Source organism: Cebidichthys violaceus, unplaced genomic scaffold (assembly GCF_023349555.1).
Source record: "Cebidichthys violaceus isolate CVI_PGR_0920_01 unplaced genomic scaffold, fCebVio1.0.p SCAF_22, whole genome shotgun sequence".
NCBI classification, from domain to species: domain Eukaryota; kingdom Metazoa; phylum Chordata; class Actinopteri; order Perciformes; family Stichaeidae; genus Cebidichthys; species Cebidichthys violaceus.
Genome location: NW_027176395.1, coordinates 5,851,526 through 5,875,316, shown reverse-complemented (window position 1 = coordinate 5,875,316; position 23,791 = coordinate 5,851,526). Strand labels below are relative to the sequence as shown.

Here is a 23,791-nt window from a genome sequence, read left to right as displayed (position 1 = left end):
GCTGCAAAAAAAAGAAAAGAAAAAGGTCTTTTCCTAATGGGGGTTTGGCGTGATATGTGCTCCACGGGGGGGGGGGGGGTGATGGCATGAATCAGGAGTAATGTCATCTATGTTGCCTTATTATGTCCGTCCCCCATTCCTGTGTATGTGATCCAAGTCGACCCAGGGGCGGGGAAAGGTCACACAGTCTCTCCCCTTGGCCCAGCCAGCCAGCGCATTGAAGCTCCGCCAAGCAGTAATTATTAATGAAGAGACCTGAGCAAATGGACAGGAAATGCAGAGGTATTGATTGGGCCGGCTGCCCTGCTCCAAGCCGTACAGGCTGGCGCCAGCCTGGTGGCCTGTGGTTTCCCAGGCTGCTGTCTGCAGAGAAGGGGGTGGGGGGTGTAAGGGGGCAGCAGCCAAGGTGTGAAACCAGGCCACCGCTGGCAGCTGTCTGTCACATCCAGGCCACACCTGAAGGACGGAGCACAGGAGAGAGGACTGAGCTAACAAAGAGGATTCTGGGTCACTCTAGAGAACCGCAGCGCATGTCAGTATTACATCAGAACATGCTAGCTAGCTAGCTAGAAACTGCCCATTACTTAAGTAATGGTTAAGTGTTTGACTTGGAAAAAGAGAGTTTCATTTTAGGTGTTGGTTCAGTCAGTATGTCGCAGTTAGTTGCAGGTTCCAGATGAAACTGTTCCTCTAAATGACAGGAAACTCCTCCTGATGATACATTCATGGTCTTTAGCCATGCTAGCGATGTGGTTCTCGGGTCCACCACTTTAGTCCAGACTGAAAGATCTCAACTTTTTTTACGACATTCACAGTCCCCAGAGGATGAATCCTACTAACTTTGATGTAGCTGTGCATTGTGGTTAGTCCTAACTAACATATGTTAGCACGCTAGCACCTTAAACTAAGTTGGTGAGCATGGTAAAACATTATAACTACTTAACATCGGCATGTTTGCCGTTTCAGTTTGAGCACGTTAGCATGCCAGTGTTTGCATTCAACTCAACCAAGGCTCTTAGTCTTGTTCATTTGATGGTTCCCCAAATACAACGTCAATAAAACTTTGCAGTTTCAGTTGCATTCAAGTTGCACCACGGAAAGCAAATTTTAGTCCTGTACCTCAAGACTCTTGTTTACATGAAAGTCCTAATGATCTGATCAAATACCTTGACATTTAAAAAAAGCATGAGGCAAAGCAGCAGTGGTGGAGGAACTGACTCTGAGTGTGAAAAGTGGAAGATTCAGAGGATTGGAATAGGGGGGGAAGGGGGAGATGATGGGCTGAAGCGCAAAAGACGACGTGGAGTGAACTATTCCGAAAACAAACTCCTGTCTGTTGCTGGGTTGTCTGTCCACTTCCTCTGCCGTTTTGGTTTTCCGCTGCCTGGGCTTCCTGGGTACAAGCGAGGTACAGCATGTGCCAGGGAAAGCCTCCGGCTCTTCATGAAATATTTATCCTCGCTGTGAGGAGACATGAGGAAAGTTACATGGAAAGTTAAAAGGACCAAACAAGGAAGGAGGCTGGGGCACTGCCAGAATGACAAATATAGTTACGAAACAGAACTTTATTTTTATTTTTTTTTAAAGGGTGAGGTCTGGCCTAAGCAATGAAACTGTTGCGTAGACGCTCCCAGTAGAAATCAACCAGGCGCTGCAGAAGCAGATTTGATGGGACGAGTTGTTTTTTTGTTTTTTTTCGACTTCAAGAGGAAAGCACAGTTCTTCAAGCTAAATGTTTAATGTATAACAGAAATTGTAGCCTTTTTTTTTCTTCCTTGACAACATCACTACTGCCAGCATTAATCTTTTTGATATCTCCTGCGAAGCCCAAATGAAGAGCAGGCCGAGGAAGGAGAGGGGTTCGTCAGCTCCGTGTCCTGCACAGCAGAAACCTGACTCTGTGTTTGCTTACAGTTTCCAGTTTGAGAGTCTTGGGTATCATGAAAGCAAGAGTTGGCAAGACTATAAGTTTACATGCAAAACATGAAGCAGGCAACAGCGGCCCAGTGTGCCCAAGCCCAGACGATGAGTGGTGTAATTACAGCAGGGTCCAGTGGAGAGAGTCGGTCAGCACGGATTCCATTACACACACACACACACACACACTTGCAAACACAGCTGTGGATGCTGGAGACAGAATGACCGTCAGCTTGTGAGTTTGACATAAGGATGCAGTGTTGTTGAAAATATCCAAGATTTTCATTTAAATACATATCGGTTGCGTCACTGTCGCCGAAGGAAGTAACACGATGATTGAGAGCGATAGCCCACTGATGAAAGTACTGCAATATTTATATATTTGTAGTATTACAAACTGAGTGTCTGTGACATTCCCGAGTAGGGAAAAAATGCTGTATTCCAGTTTTGTTCATTGTATACACACACAAAAAATGGACATATGCACACAATTCGTGAAATTTGAACATCAGAATTTTTTTGGGGGTGATATTCTGTAACTATCACCATTTTGATACGGAAACATTCCAGTTTTCTTTTTCTACTAAGGAGTCAGGCTTACAAAGGCCGTGGATTTTATACTATTAAATATGCTGCAAAGCGGAAACGCAGATCATTGTATTATTTCCGATCAGACTGGCTAAAAAAAAAAGCACTGACAAAACTTGCCATTGAAATTTTAGCCTTTCAAATATTTTTTCTTTTCTTTATAAACTCAAAATGGTACCACTTTCTAATAAAGCATACTTTTCAAAGGTGGGCTGCATGTCCCTCGCCTCATAGAATCTTTTGCTTTTCATTGTCGTCTAGCTCTTTGAAGTTTGGGATTAACATTACATTTTTAATATTAGAGCCTTCCACTCTGATATTAATATATCAGTCATTTCTGTCTCTACCTCGCCTGTCTGTGACCACAGACTCTCTCCTCAGTTGGTAAACTGGACTTCTTCTGTCTTCCTCGACAAAAAGACAGTGGGATTTTCTGTCTGCTTTAGGATTATTGCAGAAAAAGGCAAATAAAAGTTTGACACTTAAATGTTTTGTTCAGCGAGAAAATTAACACCACATTAACGGGTTTTGAAGCGTAACTGCAATCGCTAGAAGCAACTAGCGTTGGGCTGTAAACAAACTACACCACGGTTGCCTCCAAGCCTCCAGCTTGTCATTAGATTCTGCGACAATCGAGCAAAACTACAATGAGGAAACTCTATAAACTGATCAATATACAAGTTGGAAGGTTTGTGTATGAAAAGTTTGCAAGAGGGTCGGGGTAAACACAACGAGCCTGTGAAGGTGAACTAGTGATGAACTCAAGAGAGTGAAGTATTTACTGATGTAGAACCAAACATGAAGATCTGTCAAGCTTGTGTTGACCACGTTATTTCAGGCATCTAACCACAAACACATTAAAAAAAAAAAATTTGACTTCAAGACGAGGGAACCTGTTCATTTAATAATTGGTTGACTTGGATGAGCAGTTGGAAATCCGTGCTGGTCTGAGGGTGAATGGTATCGGGTGGTGATTTGATCAGCAAGCCTCAGGACCGGCCGATAGAGAGGACTCTTTTAGGGGTTCAGGTCTTGGGTTTGAAATCTCACTGTGTCTTGGGGGGAGGGGGCTCAATACCAAAATTTGAATATCCTGTTTTTAAATGATAATAACCAGTGGGTAGCGGCCTAATTCTGCCCTGCAAGAATTGGTTGGTGTTATCTTTGGATGTTTAATGTGGATCTACAGAATTCTGCATGCAAGGCCTCTGTGGGATGCTTGTCCCCCTTATAGTCCGGGATGACTGATTGGACCTCATACTGCACTACCATAAAGGGTGATTGGTTGTATTACACTGTCAAATGTTTTAGTCCAAATTCTAATTGGTATGTCTATTTTGTACAATTTTTCTTATAATTTCATCAAATTCTTTACAAATGAGTTGCTTTTTGTTTCACTGCCAAGTTACCCGAGGCCATGAGATATGGGCTTCTTTTGGAAGATTCTTATTTTTGATAGTTTAAGTTGCCTGTCAACAATGCTCCAGGAAGTCAAGGTGCTGCTGTAGTCTGTGTTGAGTGGGTGCCAGCAACACCAGTTCAGCAGCACAGAGCAGGAACTCAACTCCCTAAATGTCAAGGCTGAGGCCAGGGTATCACTCCAACTGCACTGCTATAGGTCACTACAGTCTAAGACAAGCTGTCACCCCGAAACACGCCTCTCTCTTCAGTCAACGCATGTGTAGTTTTGTTGCTGATTTTATGATATATTCCCTCTTGCTAAATAGGGTGAAAAGTGTTTATGAATCACTAAAGCATGCAAAAAATGTACCCATGTTTTTTTTGTTGGTGGTGTAGCCTACTTTAGTCAGAAAAGGAATCTTCTTCGGGCCCACAGCGGACGACATGACTGGCTACAGTATAGATGCCAAGTTTGCCTGATAATCTCAACACTGCTATGCTTTTTATTTATTTATTTTTTTCTAAATAGCTTCACCCCGCTTATTACTGCAAATTTGCTGTTGGATATAGTGGGTGTTTGCCAAATTGAAGAGCAACTCCAAACCAGTTGTGAAGAAAATGTATTTCCTACTAAGTATGTACCTTTGCTGATAAGAAAACAGCTGTAAAAATCAAATCAAATCAAATCAAACTGTTTTTTAAAATGTAGTTTGGCATGACGTTCTCTCTACAGTGGGAGATATGGCATGAATTAGGAATGATGTCATTTACGTTGCTAAGGATCTTGATTTTAAAAAGATGAAAAGAAAAATGTGGTAAAATGTTACAAGTAATCACATTTGTTTGTATTTGTGCAGATTGCATGGCGGTTTTGATGGACATTCAACTCCAATAGAGACATAAAGGTCACAGACCCGTGCAGTGTGTGCTTTTTATCTGTCAGTCGTTAAACCCTGCGATGAACTGGTGCCATGGTCAGTGGTGTTTCCCTGCCTCCATTCCTAGTGCATGCTGGGATAGATTCCCCCGCAGCCCCCTGTGACCCAATAAGGAATAAACTAGTGTGTAAAATGGACTGCGAGAGTCTGAGTGCGGAGTGATATCAGAGGCACCATTCGTCTTCCTGTGAATGGCCTCTCAGTAAACACCTGCTAATGCCATCATACAGCTGACGGTGATGGATGAGAGTCGTTCTCCTGCGATGGGAACAGTACGGCTGATTGGCCTCCTCGACGCAGACGAGCATATTGGCCAAAAAAAATGACACTTTAACGAGCTCTTTCTCGGCGTTAAGTGCCGCGCGCCGGCCCCCTCGTCGCAAGCCCGTCGCGCGGCTGACCCGGGGAGCCGCACTCCCCCCCCTCTTTCCTGCACGGGGCCCCCCCTGCTCGCTCCATTGGCTGACAGATCAGACTGCCATGGAGACGGCTCGTTAGTCGCATAATGAGAAGCACACGTCGTCTTGTTATATCATCTCAGTGTGTCTCGACGCGGCTGGGGGACAGAACACCGGGTGCTAGTGTGCCCGTGAAATGCCGATGATTCAGATAGAATTAAGGCACGGTTCACGTCTCACTCACTGGTAACCTTCCGTTCAACGGAGGAAACCAGTTCACTGGCTCAAGTAACCAGCCCTGCTTAGTGGCTCTACACACACACACACACACACACACACACACACACACACACACACACACAATATAGTGCAGCTCTATATGATTGCCCTCTCTTAATCATTTTTTTACTGAGTTGCTTTCAGTTGCCGTCAGCTCCAAGTTAATACATTTCACAGCAATGCATTTTTTGTTGTTGAAGTTTTGACTTCATCATTTTTGATACTGTGATCCTGTGTGTACACACACACACACACACACACACACACACACACACACACACACACGTCTCTGCGCTAGCGTTTCCATAGACATCTCCAAATTTATGTGCTTTTCTTGCTTTTTTTTCTTCTATTTTTCTTGCATAAAAGCAGGTTTTGTGCAATGTTTCTGGCAGAAAGAAGAGTATTTTGACTGTATATAGCTCTCAAATCACGTCACAAGATGCAGTACAACCGAATGGGATATTATACAGTTGTGGTCAAAAGTTTACATACACTTGTAAAGAACATAATGTCATGGCTCTCTTGAGTTTCCCCGTTATTTCTACAACTCTGATTTTTCTCTGATGGAGTGATTGGAACAGATACTTCTTTGTCACAAAAAACATTTATGAAGTTTGGTTCTTTCATGACTTTATTATGGGTTAACAGAAAAAGTGATCAAATCTGCTGGGTCAAAAATATACATACAGCAGTGCTAATATTTGGTTACATGTCCCTTGGCCATTTTCACTTCAATTAGGCGCTTTTGGTAGCCATCCACAAGCTTCTGGCAAGCTTCTCGTTGAATCTTTGACCACTCTTGACAGAATTGGTGCAGTTCAGTTAAATTTGATGGCTTTCTGACATGGACTTGTTTCTTCAGCATTGTCCACATGTTCTCAATGGGATTTTAAGTCAGGACTTTGGGAAGGCCATTCTAAAACCCTAATTTTAGCCTGATTTAGCCATTCCATTACCACTTTTGATGTGTGTTTGGGGTCATTGTCCTGTTGGAACACCCAACTGCGCCCAAGACCCAACCTTCGGGCTGATGATTTTAGGTTATCTTGAAGAATTTGAAGGTAATCCTCCTTCTTCATTATCCCATTTACTCTCTGTAAAGCACCAGTTCCATTGGCAGCAAAACAGCCCCACAGCATAATACTACCACCACCGTGCTTGATGGTAGGCATGGTGTTCTTGGGGTTAAAGGCCTCACCTTTTCTCCTCCAAACATATTGCTGGGCATTGTGGCCAAACAGCTCGATTTTTGTTTCGTCTGACCACAGAACTTTCCTCCAGAAGGTCTTATCTTTGTCCATGTGATCAGCAGCAAACTTCAGTCGAGCCTTAAGGTGCCGCTTTTGGAGCGAGGGCTTCCTTCTTGCACGGCAGCCTCTCAGTCCATGGAGATGCAAAACACGCTTGACTGTGGACACTGACACCTGTGTTCCAGCAGCTTCTAATTCTTGGCAGATCTGCTTTTTGGTGGTTCTCGGTTGACTCTTCACCCTCCTGACCAATTTTCTCTCAGCAGCAGGTGATAGCTTGCGTTTTCTTCCTGATCGTGGCAGTGACAAAACAGTGCCATGCACTTTATACTTACAAACAATTGTTTGCACTGTTGCTCTTGGGACCTGCAGCTGCTTTGAAATGGCTCCAAGTGACTTTCCTGACTTGTTCAAGTCAATGATTTGCTTTTTCAGATCCATGCTGAGCTCCTTTGACTTTCCCATTGTAGCGTTTGTGGGCGTTTGTATCCAATGAGCCCTATTTAAATGGCCTCAGAGAAGTCACCATTTGTAGTCACTCATAATCACTCACAAGAAGTTAAGAGGCCATGCTATGAAGCTCATTTCATTGACACAACTTTCTAAGTCACCAAAATTGCTAATTCATGTTGCTGTATGTATATTTTTGACCCAGCAGATTTTGTCACTTTTTCTGTTAACCCATAATAAAGTCATGAAAGAACCAAACTTCATGAATGTTTTTTGTGACAAAGAAGTATCTGTTCCAATCACTCTATCAGAGAAAAATCAGAGTTGTAGAAATAACTGGAAACTCAAGAGAGCCATGACATTATGTTCTTTACAAGTGTATGTAAACTTTTGACCACAAATGTATGTCTTTGGTATAGCATTTACAGATCATTACCTCAATTAATGAATAGTTGCATGGAGCATGATCGGGTCATCTGTAAAAATCAGTCCCCAGGTGTATTTGTCGAAGACAATACAACTCAAATGTGTCAACAACACAATGTAAAAATGTTTAGGGTATAAACATTAGCTAGATGCAGTGAAAGAAAACATTCATAAACATTTTGAATCATGTAGGAAAAGTAAGTGGCTTGAGAATCACTGTCAAGTCATCAATAAAATAATCTTCCTAATTTATTCTCCTTTTGTCTAATAAGTCTAAAGTCTGTACCATTTAATCTGTCGCTGTCCTCCTGGTTTACATGCGGCCCAGAGGCCGTACTGGTATGATCATTCTGCTGTTGTTGCAGTCTCTTTCCACTTGAGGGCGATGTTTGCCCACGCAATGTGGGCTCTGTAGTTCAAGGTGTACAGAGATAACGAATGCACCAAGAGGTGTCACTCCTGCCTACTTCTGTTTTTGCTTTACTAAACTACTTTCATGACCAGAGACTGGAGTAATTGCACTCAAGTATTAACATTTACGCGAAGTATGAACAGAAAAGTACCCTTGTTATTATAACATGTTATGGATGTACAGAATGTTTTATTAGTTAATTATTACAGGTGCACGAATATGTAAAAAACATTTTAATGGTTTAGTTGGCCAACGAGCTGATTCTAGCTATTTCGTATCATGTGGGCGGTTTAATTTACTGTATAGCAATAAAAAAAACTGCATTTATGCAGCGAAGCTAAAATGTGTCAACACTAGTTAATTGGGTCCAGCTTCTCCAGTCCTCGCGTGAGCCTCAACATGTTGACAGCTGTAACCAAACACTTTTTTAAAACCGCAGAACTATTGTTTAAATACAACAATACGATTTTAACCTCAACGTTATTTAATTTAGGCGGTATAATAACTTTTGCTTTATTTTATTTTTTTCTCTCCACAGCTGTGCGGAAGTGACACAGCAGACGCGCGCCCCGGTCACGTCACGCGAGAAAGCACAGAAGCCGAGCGAGGAAAAAAAAAATATCAACAACAAGAACAACAGTTACCTGCCAACATACCAGCGTGATAGTCCGCAGACATGTCGTTAATAGTCCTACAGGACTGCATGGACTCGTAAAGGTGAGCTCAAACCGCCGGTCACGCGCCTTTACCGTTAATTTAACAAGAGTCAGAGCAGGAGGAGGATTGGGGGGGGGGGACTCGTCCACGCAAACATTGCCGCGTCATTAAAATTCACATCTAAAATGTTGCGCTGCTGAGTCAACGCCGTGCATTCATGTCCCCAGTGACCCGGGGTTGTCGTTCAAATGACAAGTTTGTGATGGAGTTGCGTCCCCACAGCGGACATGTCCTGTGTTTTGGTTCAAGGGTTCATGGGCGGAAGAATGAGGAAGTAGCTGCTTAATAACGGCCGGAGGAGCGCTAGGAGGCAACTCTGAGTGTGGCGGCATGCGCACAGTAGAGTCTCTGGCAATAATGTACCGAGTCTTTCTCTCTGTGTGAAAGAAAACGAGTTGGCATCGTCGGTCTCACGTGCTCGGCAGCAGACCAGTTGAAGTGTTTTGCTGCAGCTGGTCACACATACTGTCCTCTCGTGACAGCAGCAGACCAGCTCCCACATGGTTATAGCATAACTATAATGAGTGGTTTGGTATCTATAGCTGTGTTTACAAACCTTTTTGATCAAGGTGGTATGATCCCAACTCCTCCTTGCTTGGTGGACTTAAGTCCGGTTCTGGAAATGTCTGCCTCCTCGGGCTGCAATTATTATATTCAATATCAGTTCATGCACCAGCTCTTTTCTCAATGAAGCATTTGGTGAATTAAAACACCCATCATAAGATCGCAGATGTCTTCAAATGTCTTGTTTTGTCACCTCAACAGTCCACATCCTGAAGGTTATAAAGCGCTAAAGACTAAGAAAGACGGAAGATATGACTTCACTTTTGAAGAAATACTCAAGAAATAAATTGATCATCTAAATTGTAGTCAGTTTCTTTTCTGTCAAAGGACTAATCAATAAATCTACTAATTGTTTCTGCTCTAGTGTAACATGTATGTTGACGTGCTAATGATGAATATTATAATTTTTTTGTGACTTGATATGTTTGTGATTCACTCTTCTAGGCTATGAATTCCTCTGAGTATGGAGAAGTTTCAGAAGAAGCGATGCTGGAGAAAGGTAACTACTGCTATCCGTGTACCCACAACAGTAGAAATTCCTACTAACTTGCTTCTTAATTACAAAAAAAATCAATATGTTGGAATATGGCAAAGCTAGACCCATTTCTTCCAATAACCACCGTTTGTCACCAAGCTTAAAAAACAACACAGTAAACACCAGTATTTTCAGATAATGTACAGTATACAGTATGTGGGTCAACTGCATCGAGGTGGAAAAGAAACCAAAAGTCTGATCAAGTACATTTTGTTTTTGAAATATCACTAATAACTTTCCAGTGTATTTATAAATGAGAACCAGACAACAAGTGCTTTAAAGAGCGAAACGTGAATCTCTCATTATTTGCAGAACACAAGCATGTCCAGGACGTTAAAGAGGAATCGGAGGACTTCGTTATTTGCGAGCCACCTGAAGGACTCGGAGGAGGGCCTCCTGGAGCCACCGAGGCTGGCAAAAGGCCATCTGCAGGGGTGGGCCCTTACACAAACCAGTCCACCAGCAGCAAGAGAGCCAGACTCTCTGGCGAGGTGAGCTGACCTCAGAGTATACAACACGGACAACTATTGTTGTATAGATCAAGGTGTCTCTTACGGCGTATGTGTTCTGAATGTTATCTGCTCTGTCTAGATGAGGCGGCACTTGCTGGATGAGAGTGGCAGACATGAGCCTCTTTGCCTCGCCACAACTGGAGAGAGGAGGAATTACGTCCAGCAGAAACCCAGAGTCTCCTACAGAAAGCCTCTCTTCAGCATCTCCCACAGAATCTCGGAGAAGAAGAACACGCTGAGTCTGGAGCAGCAGGCCGGTCACGGCGCAGCGAATCCGCTCAACTACGCCAGCATCCTCTCGTCCAAGCTCCAGGGTTCAGAGGGGAATGGCCCGTTGGAGACCCTCCCCACCATAGACGCTTTAGGCCAAGCGTCGTCAACGGACACTAGCCTTTATCCGCTGATTGAGAAAATGTTTCTCATCCTCAACACCCTCAATTCAAGCATGACACAACTGCATAGTAAAGTGGACTTGTTAACCCTTGAAGTCATGCGGATAAAGAAGCAGATCAAGCCCGCCGAGATGGTGACGGAGTTCCAGCCTCCTCCTGAATATCTGCTAACAAGTGACGAATTGAATCAGCTGATGGAGCAGACATCCAGCGCTGGGGAGCTCGGGTGCCGGCTGCTGGTGCATCTCTTCCCTGAGCTGTTCAAGGCCAGGGAGTGCTCCCACGAATGCATGGCAAGCAAGAGAACACTGGAGTCTCTCCATCTGCAGCTGATCCGTAACTATGTTGAGGTGTGCCACCCCTCGGTCAAGAACAACAGCGTCTGGCAGGAGGAATGCCTGCTCCAGATCAATGACTTGTTCAATCGCTTCTGGGCACAGAGGGATATGGAAAGTGCTCGGCTGCTCAGGAAGCAGACGGTCACAGGTGCCGCGATAAAGGCTGAGCATCCTCAAACCTACCGTTTCATCAACGAGCAGGGCCAGGAGGAGCACGTCCCTTTAGATAACCAGCAAAGCAGCGGGGCTGCGTCAGACCTTGCGTTCAATACGCAAGCCACGGAGGAGCTGGACGAGTTCTCCTCACCCGAGGACTTTGTTGTTTTTCTCATGCACCGTCTCTTCCCCGAGGTTTTCGAAGAAGGGAAAATGCCAGAAGGGTCCAGCCACTTCAGTAGCGTGGGGCAGCTAATTCTGGACTCGGACAAGATGGAAATAATAAGGAAGTATATGGAAGCAAATTTTCCCGATGTGCCTGAAGACAGCTGGCTTCAGGTGTGTATTCAGCACATGGAGGACGCTCTGGAGGGTCCTCACAGCAATGGCAATGGGAGTGACCCTGACAATATCAACGACGAGGGCTATGACCTGGCCAGCCTTCCCGAGGATGTTTCTATTATTAAGGTTCCAGAGGGGGGCGATTACGAAAGGCCCGGTCGCAAGGCCAAAAAGTCGCTGCTTACGCCGGTGGATTTTGACGATCTCGAGGTTCCTCTTCCTGATTTCATCGTTCCCCAGGAGTACCTCTTGTCCAGAGAGCAGCTGAAGAACAACTATGAATGTAGCCTGTCCATCGGGAACTTTGCCTCTCGGCTGCTGGTGCTCATGTTCCCCGAGCTCTTCACCCACGAGAACACACGGAAGCAGTACAACTGCAGCGGCTCTCTTGGTAAAAAGCAGCTCGACCCCGTTCGCGTGAACCTCATCCGTCACTACGTGCAGTTGGTCTACTCTCGGGCTAAGAACGACCGAGTGTGGATGTTGGAATTTGTGGGCAAGCTCGACGAGAGGTGCAGGAGACGCGACACGGAGCAGAGGAGGTCCTATCTGCAGCAACGCAAAGTGTACGGTCAAGAGTCAGAGCAGGACTTTCTTTGCCACCTGAACCAGCTCAATCCAGATAGCATGAGGGAGGATCCGGATGCTCCCTCTTTACCTCCTGAGAAAAGTAGCAAAGACTTCTGTAAAATCCCCCTGGACGAGCTGACTGTATCCACGCCGGACTTCCCCGTACCTCCCATCTACCTGCTCTCAGACGCTGAGGTACGGGAGATCGTCCAGCAGAGTCTCTCTGTTGGGAACTTTGCCGCCCGCTTGTTGGTGCGCCTCTTCCCTGAGCTCTTCACTCAGGAGAACCTGCGGCTGCAGTACAACCATTCGGGGGCCTGCAACAAGAAGCAGCTCGACCCTGTCCGCCTCAGACTGATCCGCCACTACGTGGAAGCGGTGTATCCTGTGGATAAGATGGAGGAGGTGTGGCACTACGAATGCGTGCCGAGCATCGACGAACGCTGCCGGCGCCCCAATCGCAAGAAGTGCGACATTCTTAAGAAGGCCAAGAGGTCAAGCACTGTGTCCTAGTTACAGTAGTATTTCAGTTAGGCAACACTTGGTTGAAATAAAATAAAAAAAATAATAATTGCACAGTATATAAACTGAAACCGCTTTGTTGAACTGTTTCAAACTGTCCTATGTAGGATGAAGCCAAGCTGTTCTATGTTTCTTCAGTACTATTCTTCTTTTACCTTGTGACTACAGCAGTAGATGTTGTAGTTTATGTAGTCTTATTATTGTTGAATAAAACTGCTTCTATTTATAAGCCCAAACGGTCATAGCTCATCTAACAAACTTTGTTGATAAATGTTGTAGCCTTAAAAGCGATAACGATGATAGTAGCTTATAGCGTAGGCCACATATTGGCCCTATGGATAGAAATGAATCACGATGACGTGATATGTTTCCTTTGCAGTTACTGATGTAGCATTGTGCCACCACTGTTTTAATAACAATGTGCTTATGTTAAGCCTTCTTATAGAAGTTTATATTATACAGACAATTTAACATGACAGTGGATCATGATAACCTATTTCTAATAAAACCACAATTATAAATATGACACATGTTTGGACTGTTTTACGTACTGGCACTAACCTGTTCCTGTTGAGGTCTCTAAACTGAACTTGTTGGATACTGGCTGCAGCTTTACACCCAGAGGACCCTGAAGCCTCCCCAACAAGCTCTGTACAACGCAACATCCATAATGCTTCTACTCGTGCTTGCCATTTTACATTTTAGCCTTGATAAAAATATGAATTTACGGAAAAGATAATGGCAGTAGCTGAACGTAGATAAGTAATGATTCTGATGAAAACTCATGAACTTGCACAAAAATGTCAAAGTGCACCTTTATTGGAGGAGTCACACAGAATAGTGGGGAAAGGTAAACACTCAATCTTTCTCCCAACCAACTGCGTAATGTCTACAACCACTGAGAACTGTTAACTTTTACAATCCATTAGAGTTCCAACTTTTTGGAGACCATTCGAACGCCACTCATTTGGTCGCATTAATTTCTGCGGCTGCCGTTGCCTTCAAATGGTATCCCAGTCAATACTGTCCTATTCCGAGTTCATGTCTTAATGGCCTCATCTTTGGAAAGCTCTATACTTTTCCAGCGCCTTATGGCAACCTTGTACTTTTCTGCGTTACTGGATTCACCCAAAACCCTCCGGAGGATGACTCTCATCAGAGTGACAGTGTTTGTTTCCCGGTTCTCCGACAGCACCAGGTCCAAGGTATCCCCGACTTTCACCTGAATACAGAACGGAATAGAAGTAATGGGGAAAAAGAGGTACAAAACAAACGTGGATAGAGTGAGAATTTGTGGCGGTAATGTGTAATCCAACACAACTCACCGTTTTACTTTTCTTGATGAGTTTCTGTCCGTTTAGCCTGAGCTTGTTGTTGTAGAAGGAGTCCTCAATTTTACTGTTATGAGACAAAAGGAAAAGAGTTTAAAGGGTCTGCTGACTGAAACACCACTGGTAACTAAAACCATAACAAACAAATATGTTGTATTATTACTGCCTGATATGTTTGTTTGGAAAAACTGATCAGGAATTCATCAGCCTAGCCCTCGTTTCTTTACATTTAGACAGCTATAAAGGAAAAAAGGCATTCAAAGCTGTGAAGGCAGCCGATGGGCAGTGACTCACTTGCGTGCCATGTCCAGGCCAGCTTTCATTATGACATCATAGCGAAAGGACTGCACATATTTCTCCATGTCTTTATAGTCCTTTGGTAGGTTTGGGTCCTCACCCACCTCATCTTCATAATCACTGTCCTCAGGGTCTTTTTTATCCTCCTCCTCCTCCTCCTCCTCGTCCTCCTGTGCTGTCCTCGCAGCGCTTCCTTTCTTCTTGTTGCTTTTAAACCTCAGATGGTGGATGGACCAACCCCTGGCGGCGTCTCTGCCACGGAGAGCGGGCCGGTGACAGCCGAGCGCGGGGAGTGCAGAGCAGCCCCACAGCTGGCGTGTGTGGATGGTCCTGGGACACCATTCAGTCTGCCTCAGTCCATATCCAGCAGCCAGCAGGTGGCGGGGGTTCAGCCGTCCCAGCTGCCTCATGGCAAGTGCCTGCACCACCAAACTCTGCATGTTGGCACTCCACCCAGTCACTAGAAAAAAACATTAACGATCAGGAAGCATTGTGCTGAATTACTGATCTTAATGTGACAAAAGTCAGTATGTAAACATGATTATGGTATAAACAACATCCATTAACTAAATTAAAAAAATATGCATCCAGCATCAAGAGTCAAGACTTCAGAATAGCTGACTAAGCTATTGCCATCAGGAGTCTATTGTAACTCAAAATAATTTTAGACTTACTTTTCCATAACTATTCATAGTGACAATAGTGTTATTAAATTAGATAGGTCGTTTTTTGTTTGATTTTTTGTTTTTTGTTTGTGTAAAGCACCTTTGTAAAGAGTCAGGTAAGTAGGTACCTTCAAAATAAAAGCCTTATATTTCAAGCCCCGGAGTGCGACGCTCATATAATAATGTATTTTAAATTCAAGACTGTTCTAAGACTCGTCTGTAAAACAACAATAGCAGGCAGGATACAACATTTGAGCTCAACTGTGGATTATAAATTGCGTTTGTTTATTTTCCGGTAGTGGTGTGTTTTCTTCTCTTTTTTTTGCCTAAAACGTTACTTGACGACAACAAACATTTATGGAAGGGAGTCATTTTCCAGTTCAGGCTTATTGTATTTTGTCCTTCAACATTAGTCGCTGTCTGTGTGCCGTTACTTAAAGGATGTCTCTGCTCGATTAGGCTAGACATGTTTCAGGCTTCAGCTGAAGCAGACAAGGCTAGCTAGCTTAAACGTTACTTTTCTTCATTAAGCTCGTGGACTCTTCATTTCATGTCACATACAACACACCACGAGCTTGCTAGGCAATAAACGGCACTGTCTGTTTTACTTTGTTTGCAAATGGCTACATATGAAGTTGCTAACACTCAATAAGTACTCGGTAGTCCACTCACCTATGGAGTAACCTTTCATAGCTTGTTACAGCAGTTCGTCGGCACTTCTGAATGGGTTACTTGTGTTTAGTTGGTTACCAGCCATGCTTATGTGCTGCCACCTACTGCACTGGAGGTTAACGACATTACGTGGCCGAGCTGTTTATGAAGCACCAAACCACATTGGGATTGTTCATGTTTTTACGCAAAGCACCCGGATATTCTTTTTGTATTTGTAGCATGACACTTTCCAACCACACTACTAATTGTATGTCCATTACAAAGCCAGAACAATCCCCCATCTATGTCAGTCTCAGCCTTTTGTCTACTTCTTTACAGTACCAACAGCAATGTTACATGCTGCTGTGATATAGACTAGAAATAATCATCCATGAGATCAAAGTTCACAAGTGAGTGAAAGCCACACAATGTGACTGTATCGCTGTCAACCTTTCTCTTAATTTATTTCAGTGTGATAAATTGTTTTATACCATAGAAAGACCATAATTCATCATCAAAGTGAATGGGCAATCTTGCTTTTTGTTGGAGGAGTTTAGAAGGATTTTAACCAATATTTTCTAATATTTGTTTTCCATGTTGTTGTTTTTTACTATTAAAAAGTAAGGGTCACCGAAAAGCAAAATCATCATGAATATAAAGTGTAGTGTAAATGTACTGTATATAAGCTCTGACTATAAAAGGTAAACATGTGCCTGCATTAACATACACATTCATGCTTTTAGGCCATGTCTGCAGCACACATTTTCATTGGTGTTACTAATAACATTACCACAATGGCTCAGTTGTATTTCGGTGTCCCAGTAAGTCATGGCAGAGTGACAGTGAGCCAGCATGTAATCCCATAACCCTGAAACCGAAGAATGGAATTCAGCATTCATTCATTTTATTATTTACATCTAAGACATGTCAAAATATCTTCTGTGAAAGCATGTTTGAAGATCCAAGCCAGCAACAATATTTTAAATATATATGGTTCACCCCAAACATTTATTGCAACTTTTATTTTTCCAGCATAAGATAAAATTGAATACATATTTCAAAAGGTAATCAAGTTATTTATACAGCCCATTTGATTATAATGACAACAAGAACATTTAAAACATTTTACAAGAAACAGTAAGTGGTTGTGTGTTTTTTTTTTATACGTCTGAGCAGTTATGCATTTGTAAATATATCAGCATGAATACTTTAATATTTTAATGGAATTTACATCAACATTCAGCTTCACTACAATTCATAATGTCTAGTGTCACTTCAAGTGCATAATACTGGTGTCACCACATTATTGAAAACAATGTAAGAACAAGATGTAATTATTGAGGATGCATACAATATGTTTCTGTTAAAAAAGTCAGTATCATAAAGTTGATTTGATGTCTGTGTAAACATGAGTGCATTTACATCCTTGCATATCTGCCTGTGAGCTCTAATCACAAGAGTCAGTGAGCCCAGATAAATCAAATGTCTTTAGGAAACATGGTGACATGTTGGTGTGTGCTGTGCTCTTTCACTGACTGTATCTCATTCAATATACACTGGACAGTGAAATCACCATTTTACATATAAAAATTGTGATTAGTCCTTTACTATGCTACAGACACATAATGGAGATATACTACAGTGTATCATATATGCTGGTGGTTTACATTCAGGTATGTTTTATGGTTATCAACAAATTGTCTGAGCACAAGGAAATCATACAAATTTGAGCATGGATTTCTGATCTTTAGGCAGTTAAATCTGCACAATGGTTTGTTGTTTTGAAAGATGGTAATGTTAGTGCCTGATGTGTATGGAAGCCCACTGTGAAAAAAAAGATCCTATAAATCGTTAAAATTAGAAACTATCTCAAAATACTGAGTAATTTTCCAAAATAATGACTTAGTATCTGAGAATAATAAATAAGTATTTATTTATTTTGCGATAAGTTCATATGCTGAGATACTTATTAATTATTTTGAGATGCTAAGTCACTATTTTGAGATACTAAGTCATTATTTTAAAATATTTAGTCCATATTTTGAGATACTAAGTCATCGTTTTGAGATAGCTTCTCATTATAATGACTTACATTAGCTTTTTATTTCATCACAGTGTCAGAAAAGGGCTTCCATAGATGTGACATCCACCTGTTCAAATGTATTTCAATGTAAACATGTCCTTGTCCTTTCTGACCAGAAGATTAATGTCATTACATGTATATGTTTTGGGGGGTTTGGTTGTGGCAGTAGGTATTAAAAAATGTCTAATTTAAGACAAAATGTACCTTCTTAATTTATCACGGATGATTCATTTTTCATCACATGTTTTAGTTTGTAAAGGTGAAGGCTCATGTGAATACACAGCATTGGCGCTCCAACCAGTTTCCAGTTTCTGGGTCAATCAACACCAATCAGGTGTCAAATGTTACAGCAAAAATCCAACCTGAAACAAAACGAATACATTTCTGACTCTGTTTTGTTGTTTTCTTGATGTCCAAACTGTGCCAATGTGTCATGACAATTACATAATTCCAGCATCTACAGTGGAGGTTCGTTTCACAAACAGCAACTGTAAACATCAAAATCCAAAAGAAAGGTACGTTCCTCTCTGGAGCTGCCAGGTAGTACCAACAGTCAACAGTCAAAAAAGGGAAGAATCCATAGTAAAAAAAAAGCATATCAGTTACAACACATTCCTCATCTCACAGTAGCCTCAATATACCATAATGCAATGCAACCACAAGACAGGATTGCTCTGAATAAGGGGCACACTAGTCTTAGAGTGCTTTTTCTCATTTAGAACAGCTGTCACTCTGTTTTTACTATCTTTTTGTCACAGTCCACCAACACATAAAACCCACAGCTGAAAATAAGTTCATACCTGTTTTCTGCTGTTGCCAAAAGGCATTCTGGGGAATACAGAAAGTCACTAACTGAAGTAGAAACACAGTAGATGAGGCAAGTTGATAAAAAAAAAATAAAAAAAGTAAAGTTACAACACTTCACATAAACAATGTCAATTTTCAAACATCATAAATTGGTATAACAGTGAGTGAGAGTATCCAAGAGATCGTTTGTCTCTTTTGAATCAGAGGTTTCCATGTTGACCAATGTGTCTTTGTGACGTGGATTAGCCCAACATATTTCATTGACATTCCTCCTTTTTACGTTTCAGACGGTATTTATTTTCACAGTTATTGCTGTAATTATCTGATGTGTTTGTGTGACTGAAGGAAGGACATGTTTAAACCTGCCCATCTCATCCGTGGCCTCGGAAAAAAAGGTCTTGTGAGGTAACTGCAGCTTCAGTTTCATATGTACGCCGCATGTGAGACCTTAAAAGAAATGGCAATGATGTACAGTGTAACAGTCTTTGTCTGCTTGCTTGTCATTGGAAGCCAGGCAGATGTCATTTTTCCACAGGTGTGTATCCTAGTAGGTTCACATACCACCATTGCTTTGTTGTCATTTATGTTATTGCTTTGGTGATTCGCACATTCAGGATTCAGGCATTTGTTTCGGATAGTATGACAATACAGCATAAATCAGTGTTTTTCACATTAAGACTTGTTTGCACGCTCTGCTGTCCAAAATGTTTGAATGCTACAGAAATGCCATTGTGTTTTGTCTGCATAGTCATAAGGAAGTCTCCACGCAGGAGCCATTTCTGTGGAAAGACCTGTGGTTGTGGCAGTTCTCACTGCAGTGGACAATGAGCACTGGGTAACAGAGTGCGTCGTCATAGTCCGGGGGTCCCTCATCGTCTGTGGTGAGGCGCTCTGATAGACAGCGGGTGTTCTCGCTGGGACTCTCCTGGTCGTCCAAGCTGCCACTCCGCCAGAAGCAGCTGCGCTGGGAGCCGTAGCGCCGCGCCAAGGAGAAGCGGCTGCCGCTGAAGGGGATGCGGGAGCTGGCGCCGGTGCAGACGCTGAGGGCGCTCCTGGAGAACACAGAGGAGCAGCTGACGGCTCTGTGGCAGCGCTCGCAGTTCTGACGGATCCCGTTGAAGCTGGACGGGCACTGGGCCAGGTCCATCAGGCCAGCTTCTGAGTAACTGGGCACCAGTTGCTGGTTGGACCGAATGTGCCATTCCAGTTCCGTGCTGTCAATGGTGTTAACGCGAGGGATGCGGCGCCAATATGGCCGATCATCGCACGGGGTCACAGGGAGGTAATCGTGCCCAAAGAGCTTCTCAACACGGTAGTGGACGTATGCGGTGTGATACTCGGCGAAGACTCTGAGAGGCCAGGAGAAAGTGAGGAATGAGGCAAACCAGAAGACATAGTGGGACAGATACCAGGGGTGGCGCTCTGGGTCGGACAGCACCATGACATACTCCTTCAGGTCAATGTTCTTCAGGTGCATGCCCTCCCTGGCCTCCATGTAGTCATCAAGGCCCTCATTGTCAGTGAAAAACCTCGCTCGTTGCGTAAGGTAGGAATTCTCGGACTCCACGTTGGCAAAACTGAAGCACTTGGTGAACCGCATCTTAGTGAGAGCAGACTTCTCCAGGCATAGCAGCTGCTTTGATACATCTTTGACGCCACAGTGACCGTAGTCAAATTCAGCCTCTGCCACGTGGGTGTTGACACGTTCATGATATACCTGGGTGCTTGTGTAAGCGTCTCCGTTGCGGTAGCGTGTCACCTGTCGCGTTCTGCGAACGTAGTGGTAGCTGATGGCCTTCCACCAGATGCAGGGTTTGGCCTGCTGCATCCTTTGGATGCGCTCGTAGATGCCCTCCACGTCCACTTTGTGCTGCAGCTCGTTCTTCACGTGACAATGCCAGCACTCCACGAGGTAGACCAAGTAGAGCATGCCCAGCAGGGCCAGGGGGATGTAGATGTAGCCGTCAGAGCAGGGACTGTCATGGTACATCATGGATTTCCCTTTGAAGGCACTGTCAAAGGTGAGGCGGGTCACCTTGGTGACATGACACCAGACCATCGCTCCAATGCAGCCGTACATGAGAACGGACAGGAGCAGGCATTTCCAAAAACTCTCCCGGCATAGCGACTTGCTCAGAGATTGCTTCAGGGGTCTTTGCTGTTGAGCACAGACAAAACAAAGGATGAAGTGATAAATAAATAAAAATAATGTTATCATACCATGTGTCATCAACCCATAGCCTAAATTTGCTTGTTGCAGAGTACATCACTGCAGATTGATCGCTGCAACATAAGCACAAATATGGATTTTTGAAAGACTTGGGCTAACATTTAATGAGCGAGGAATGAAACCACAGTACTAACACCCTTACATTAGAAATTCCCTTTGTGAACACGAATAACAAGAAAGTTCTTTCAGCTCTCTGGAAATGTCATGCCATTTTACAGCTAAGTGCTGGAGAGGTATACTGGCCCACTACAGAAGATAGTAGTTAAAGGAGATGAAAGACTAAGGTAAAGACCAATCACGTGCACAATCATTATTAATGTAGGCTACACTATTACAGAAATATCTCCAGTCAAACTATCAAGTGTGGGACCAAATCCCTGGCAATGTATTCACCTACAGTGTGTTACGTTCTGCACCCCCGTTCACATGGATCCATTAAAGCCCTGCGCCAAGATCGAACAAGCAGAACAAACACAAGAAGGCGTTCGCTCACATGAAGGAAATAGAAAGCCCATACCTCCTCCCTGGTGTCCTCCTCGAAAACGGTGGTCGCACTGCTTTCACTCGCTGTCGCAGCCGATGCTGGAGGGGACATGGTGCCGGGCGGCTATCGATACTAACAAATGATACAGGGCGTGGAGGAAGGAAGAGGAAAGAGATTTCACCACCTTCTTCTGCAGAGAGACCCCCCCCCCCCCCCCCCTCATCTGAGATGAGCTATACTTGTCGGGCGCACATTACATCTGTTTCCATTTAGAGCCGCTCCACCCTGAGAAAAAGCAGCACGAGACGAGTCGACGGAGGCATGTTGATCGGTTGAAGCCCCCAAAATAAATCGATCTTTCCGGTGAGAAAGTACAATAAGGGGGGGGGGGGGGGGGTGTTCATAGTAAAGCCTGCATCCTGCCCTCTACTGTTTAGCTGTCAGTGCCGCAGTAACATGATCGTAGATGAGGCTGTATTAGCGGGTAGTCGTTACAAAATAAAAAAAAAACTATGCCTTGCCCCTGGGGGCCCGCTGCGTCGCCTCTGTCAGGGGGGCTGTGTTAGCGGTCTGCGGGGAGCTGTCCGTGGTGCTGACTGAGGCAGGCAGGTGTACGGAGAGATGTTGTTGCATCGATCTGCCCGCTTAAAGGGAAAGTGTGCAGTTCCAGTTATGACGAGAACGCGAAGGTGTCCGTGCATACAGGAGCCGATGTTTTCTTTTGCTAAGATGGAGATCAGAGCATCAAGACTTGTTGAAATGTTTATCACGTGATCACCTTTGGAGGCGGAATTGTCAGTGATTTATCGAGGCTTGCTCTTTGACTTTTTCCTTTATGATAATGCGTGTAAATTTAATTTGTTTTAAATGTGAAGCTTATGGGATGTTAATCAAAAAAATGTATCCCAATGAAAACAAGGTCCAAGGAGTGGCTTGCATATTACAGAATAATAATAATAATAATAATAATAATAATAATAATAATAATATTAGCTGGATGATATTTTTGGGGTGGATTGTCCCCATTAAACCTTACAAAGTAAAGTAACCACGAGTGATGCTATTAGAAATCGATGAAGCTGTAATACAAAAATCATATTATACAATATAGGACATTATAATACTCTGATGTGGTGGGAAATTAAATACATCCGAATGAATCAAGTCATTCATTAGTCATTGATCCTCTTTGTACTCATAATATGTCTTTATGATTTTGCAAGGAGAGGAATAATCATTTACTTGAATACAAGTAGTAATACCACAATGCAAAAATACTCAACTACAGGTAATGGTCCTGCATTCAAAGTCACTGAAGTCAGAAGTACACATCAGCAAAGTAAAGTAGAGTTGATCAACAGTAAATTAAATGACAACTGTTTTGATAATCTATGATGTATTTTTTTTCTAGCAAAAATTACACATTACCAGCTTCTAAATTAGGATTTGCTTTCCATTGTCTTATATGATGGTAAATGGAATATATTTGGGGTTTGGACTGTTGGTTGGACAAAAGACATTTAAAGACATTACCTTGACCGTTAAGGAATTGTGACCAATATTTTTTCACTATTCTCTGACATGTCATAGGCCAAACCATGAATCAATTAACTTTAGGAAACAATTAGGAAACAATTGGCAGAAAAATTGATAATGATAAAAAGATCAATTGTTTATCAACTTGCTGAAACCAGTGTACTAAACATAAAAACGGAGCAATGGAGCAATGACAAAGACGAACATATCAACCTCCTAAAACAAATGCAGGTTTATACAGTCCAGTGGAATTATAAGAAATAATCTGAAGCACACCAAATTTACCAACGTTACAAAATACTTAGAAAAACATGCATGTTCATAATTCTGCAATATGCCATGAAAGACACTCCACCATGTATCAAAATCATATGAAATTCTGGGTCACAATTAAGCACAACATCTTAAAAAAATACAAAAATATTTTTCAGAAACCCATTCAAAGGGGTTCACAGTCTCAGAGGGTCAAATGCTATTTAGCTAGTTTGTTTAGTTTAAGTGGTTACTTGCCCTTAATGTATACTTTTGGAAATGGGTCATATGGGCGGTTTCAAATTATTATAATTGTATGAATTTAAAAGAAAATACAAATACATTATAGTGAATGACTGCACTATTTTACTTTGTAGTCCTTATCAGGGAGATGACTCTGAATCAAAGAATTGGACCTAAAGCTTTATGTGGCCATAAGAGAAGACACTGAAGGGTTTTTTTTATACTTGAAAATTAAGCGAAGAGTTTTGGAGGAGACCAAACTGAAATACAATCTTCAGCCACATGAGCTCTTTCTTCCTGTTGACCACATGGTGTTAACTTCCAAACTGTTTTACTGCTTTTCCCAGGGTCTCCTTTTCTGATGACGGAGGGAACCCTTCAAGGGAAACAGAACACAGGTTATGACTGAACAAGAACCTCACCAATAGCGATTCATTGTTTTTGACCATCTTCAATCCTTAGATAACAACATGCAATAAATAAACAGCCTTGAACTGCTTTA

General features: G+C 42.9%; 3 protein-coding genes across 3 annotated transcripts; 1 reads left to right on the top strand and 2 right to left on the bottom strand.

Moving 5' to 3' along the window:
• Positions 1-8,635: 8,635 nt before the first annotated feature.
• bend3 (BEN domain containing 3) lies at positions 8,636-13,236 on the top strand. Its single transcript, XM_068718083.1, has 4 exons — positions 8,636-8,779; positions 9,788-9,842; positions 10,191-10,369; positions 10,470-13,236. The coding sequence occupies exons 2-4, from the start codon at positions 9,791-9,793 to the stop codon at positions 12,699-12,701; spliced, it is 2,463 nt and encodes an 820-aa protein (XP_068574184.1). The 5' UTR covers positions 8,636-8,779; positions 9,788-9,790; the 3' UTR covers positions 12,702-13,236.
• A 277-nt stretch (positions 13,237-13,513) lies between these two features.
• Positions 13,514-15,745, bottom strand: mtres1 (mitochondrial transcription rescue factor 1). Its single transcript, XM_068717838.1, has 4 exons — positions 15,676-15,745; positions 14,336-14,798; positions 14,036-14,108; positions 13,514-13,932 (listed from the first exon to the last, which is right to left on the bottom strand). The coding sequence occupies exons 1-4, from the start codon at positions 15,692-15,694 to the stop codon at positions 13,750-13,752; spliced, it is 738 nt and encodes a 245-aa protein (XP_068573939.1). The 5' UTR covers positions 15,695-15,745; the 3' UTR covers positions 13,514-13,749.
• An 854-nt stretch (positions 15,746-16,599) lies between these two features.
• Positions 16,600-21,434, bottom strand: tmem151bb (transmembrane protein 151Bb). Its single transcript, XM_068718117.1, has 2 exons — positions 21,292-21,434; positions 16,600-20,702 (listed from the first exon to the last, which is right to left on the bottom strand). The coding sequence occupies exons 1-2, from the start codon at positions 21,367-21,369 to the stop codon at positions 19,293-19,295; spliced, it is 1,488 nt and encodes a 495-aa protein (XP_068574218.1). The 5' UTR covers positions 21,370-21,434; the 3' UTR covers positions 16,600-19,292.
• Positions 21,435-23,791: the final 2,357 nt, after the last annotated feature.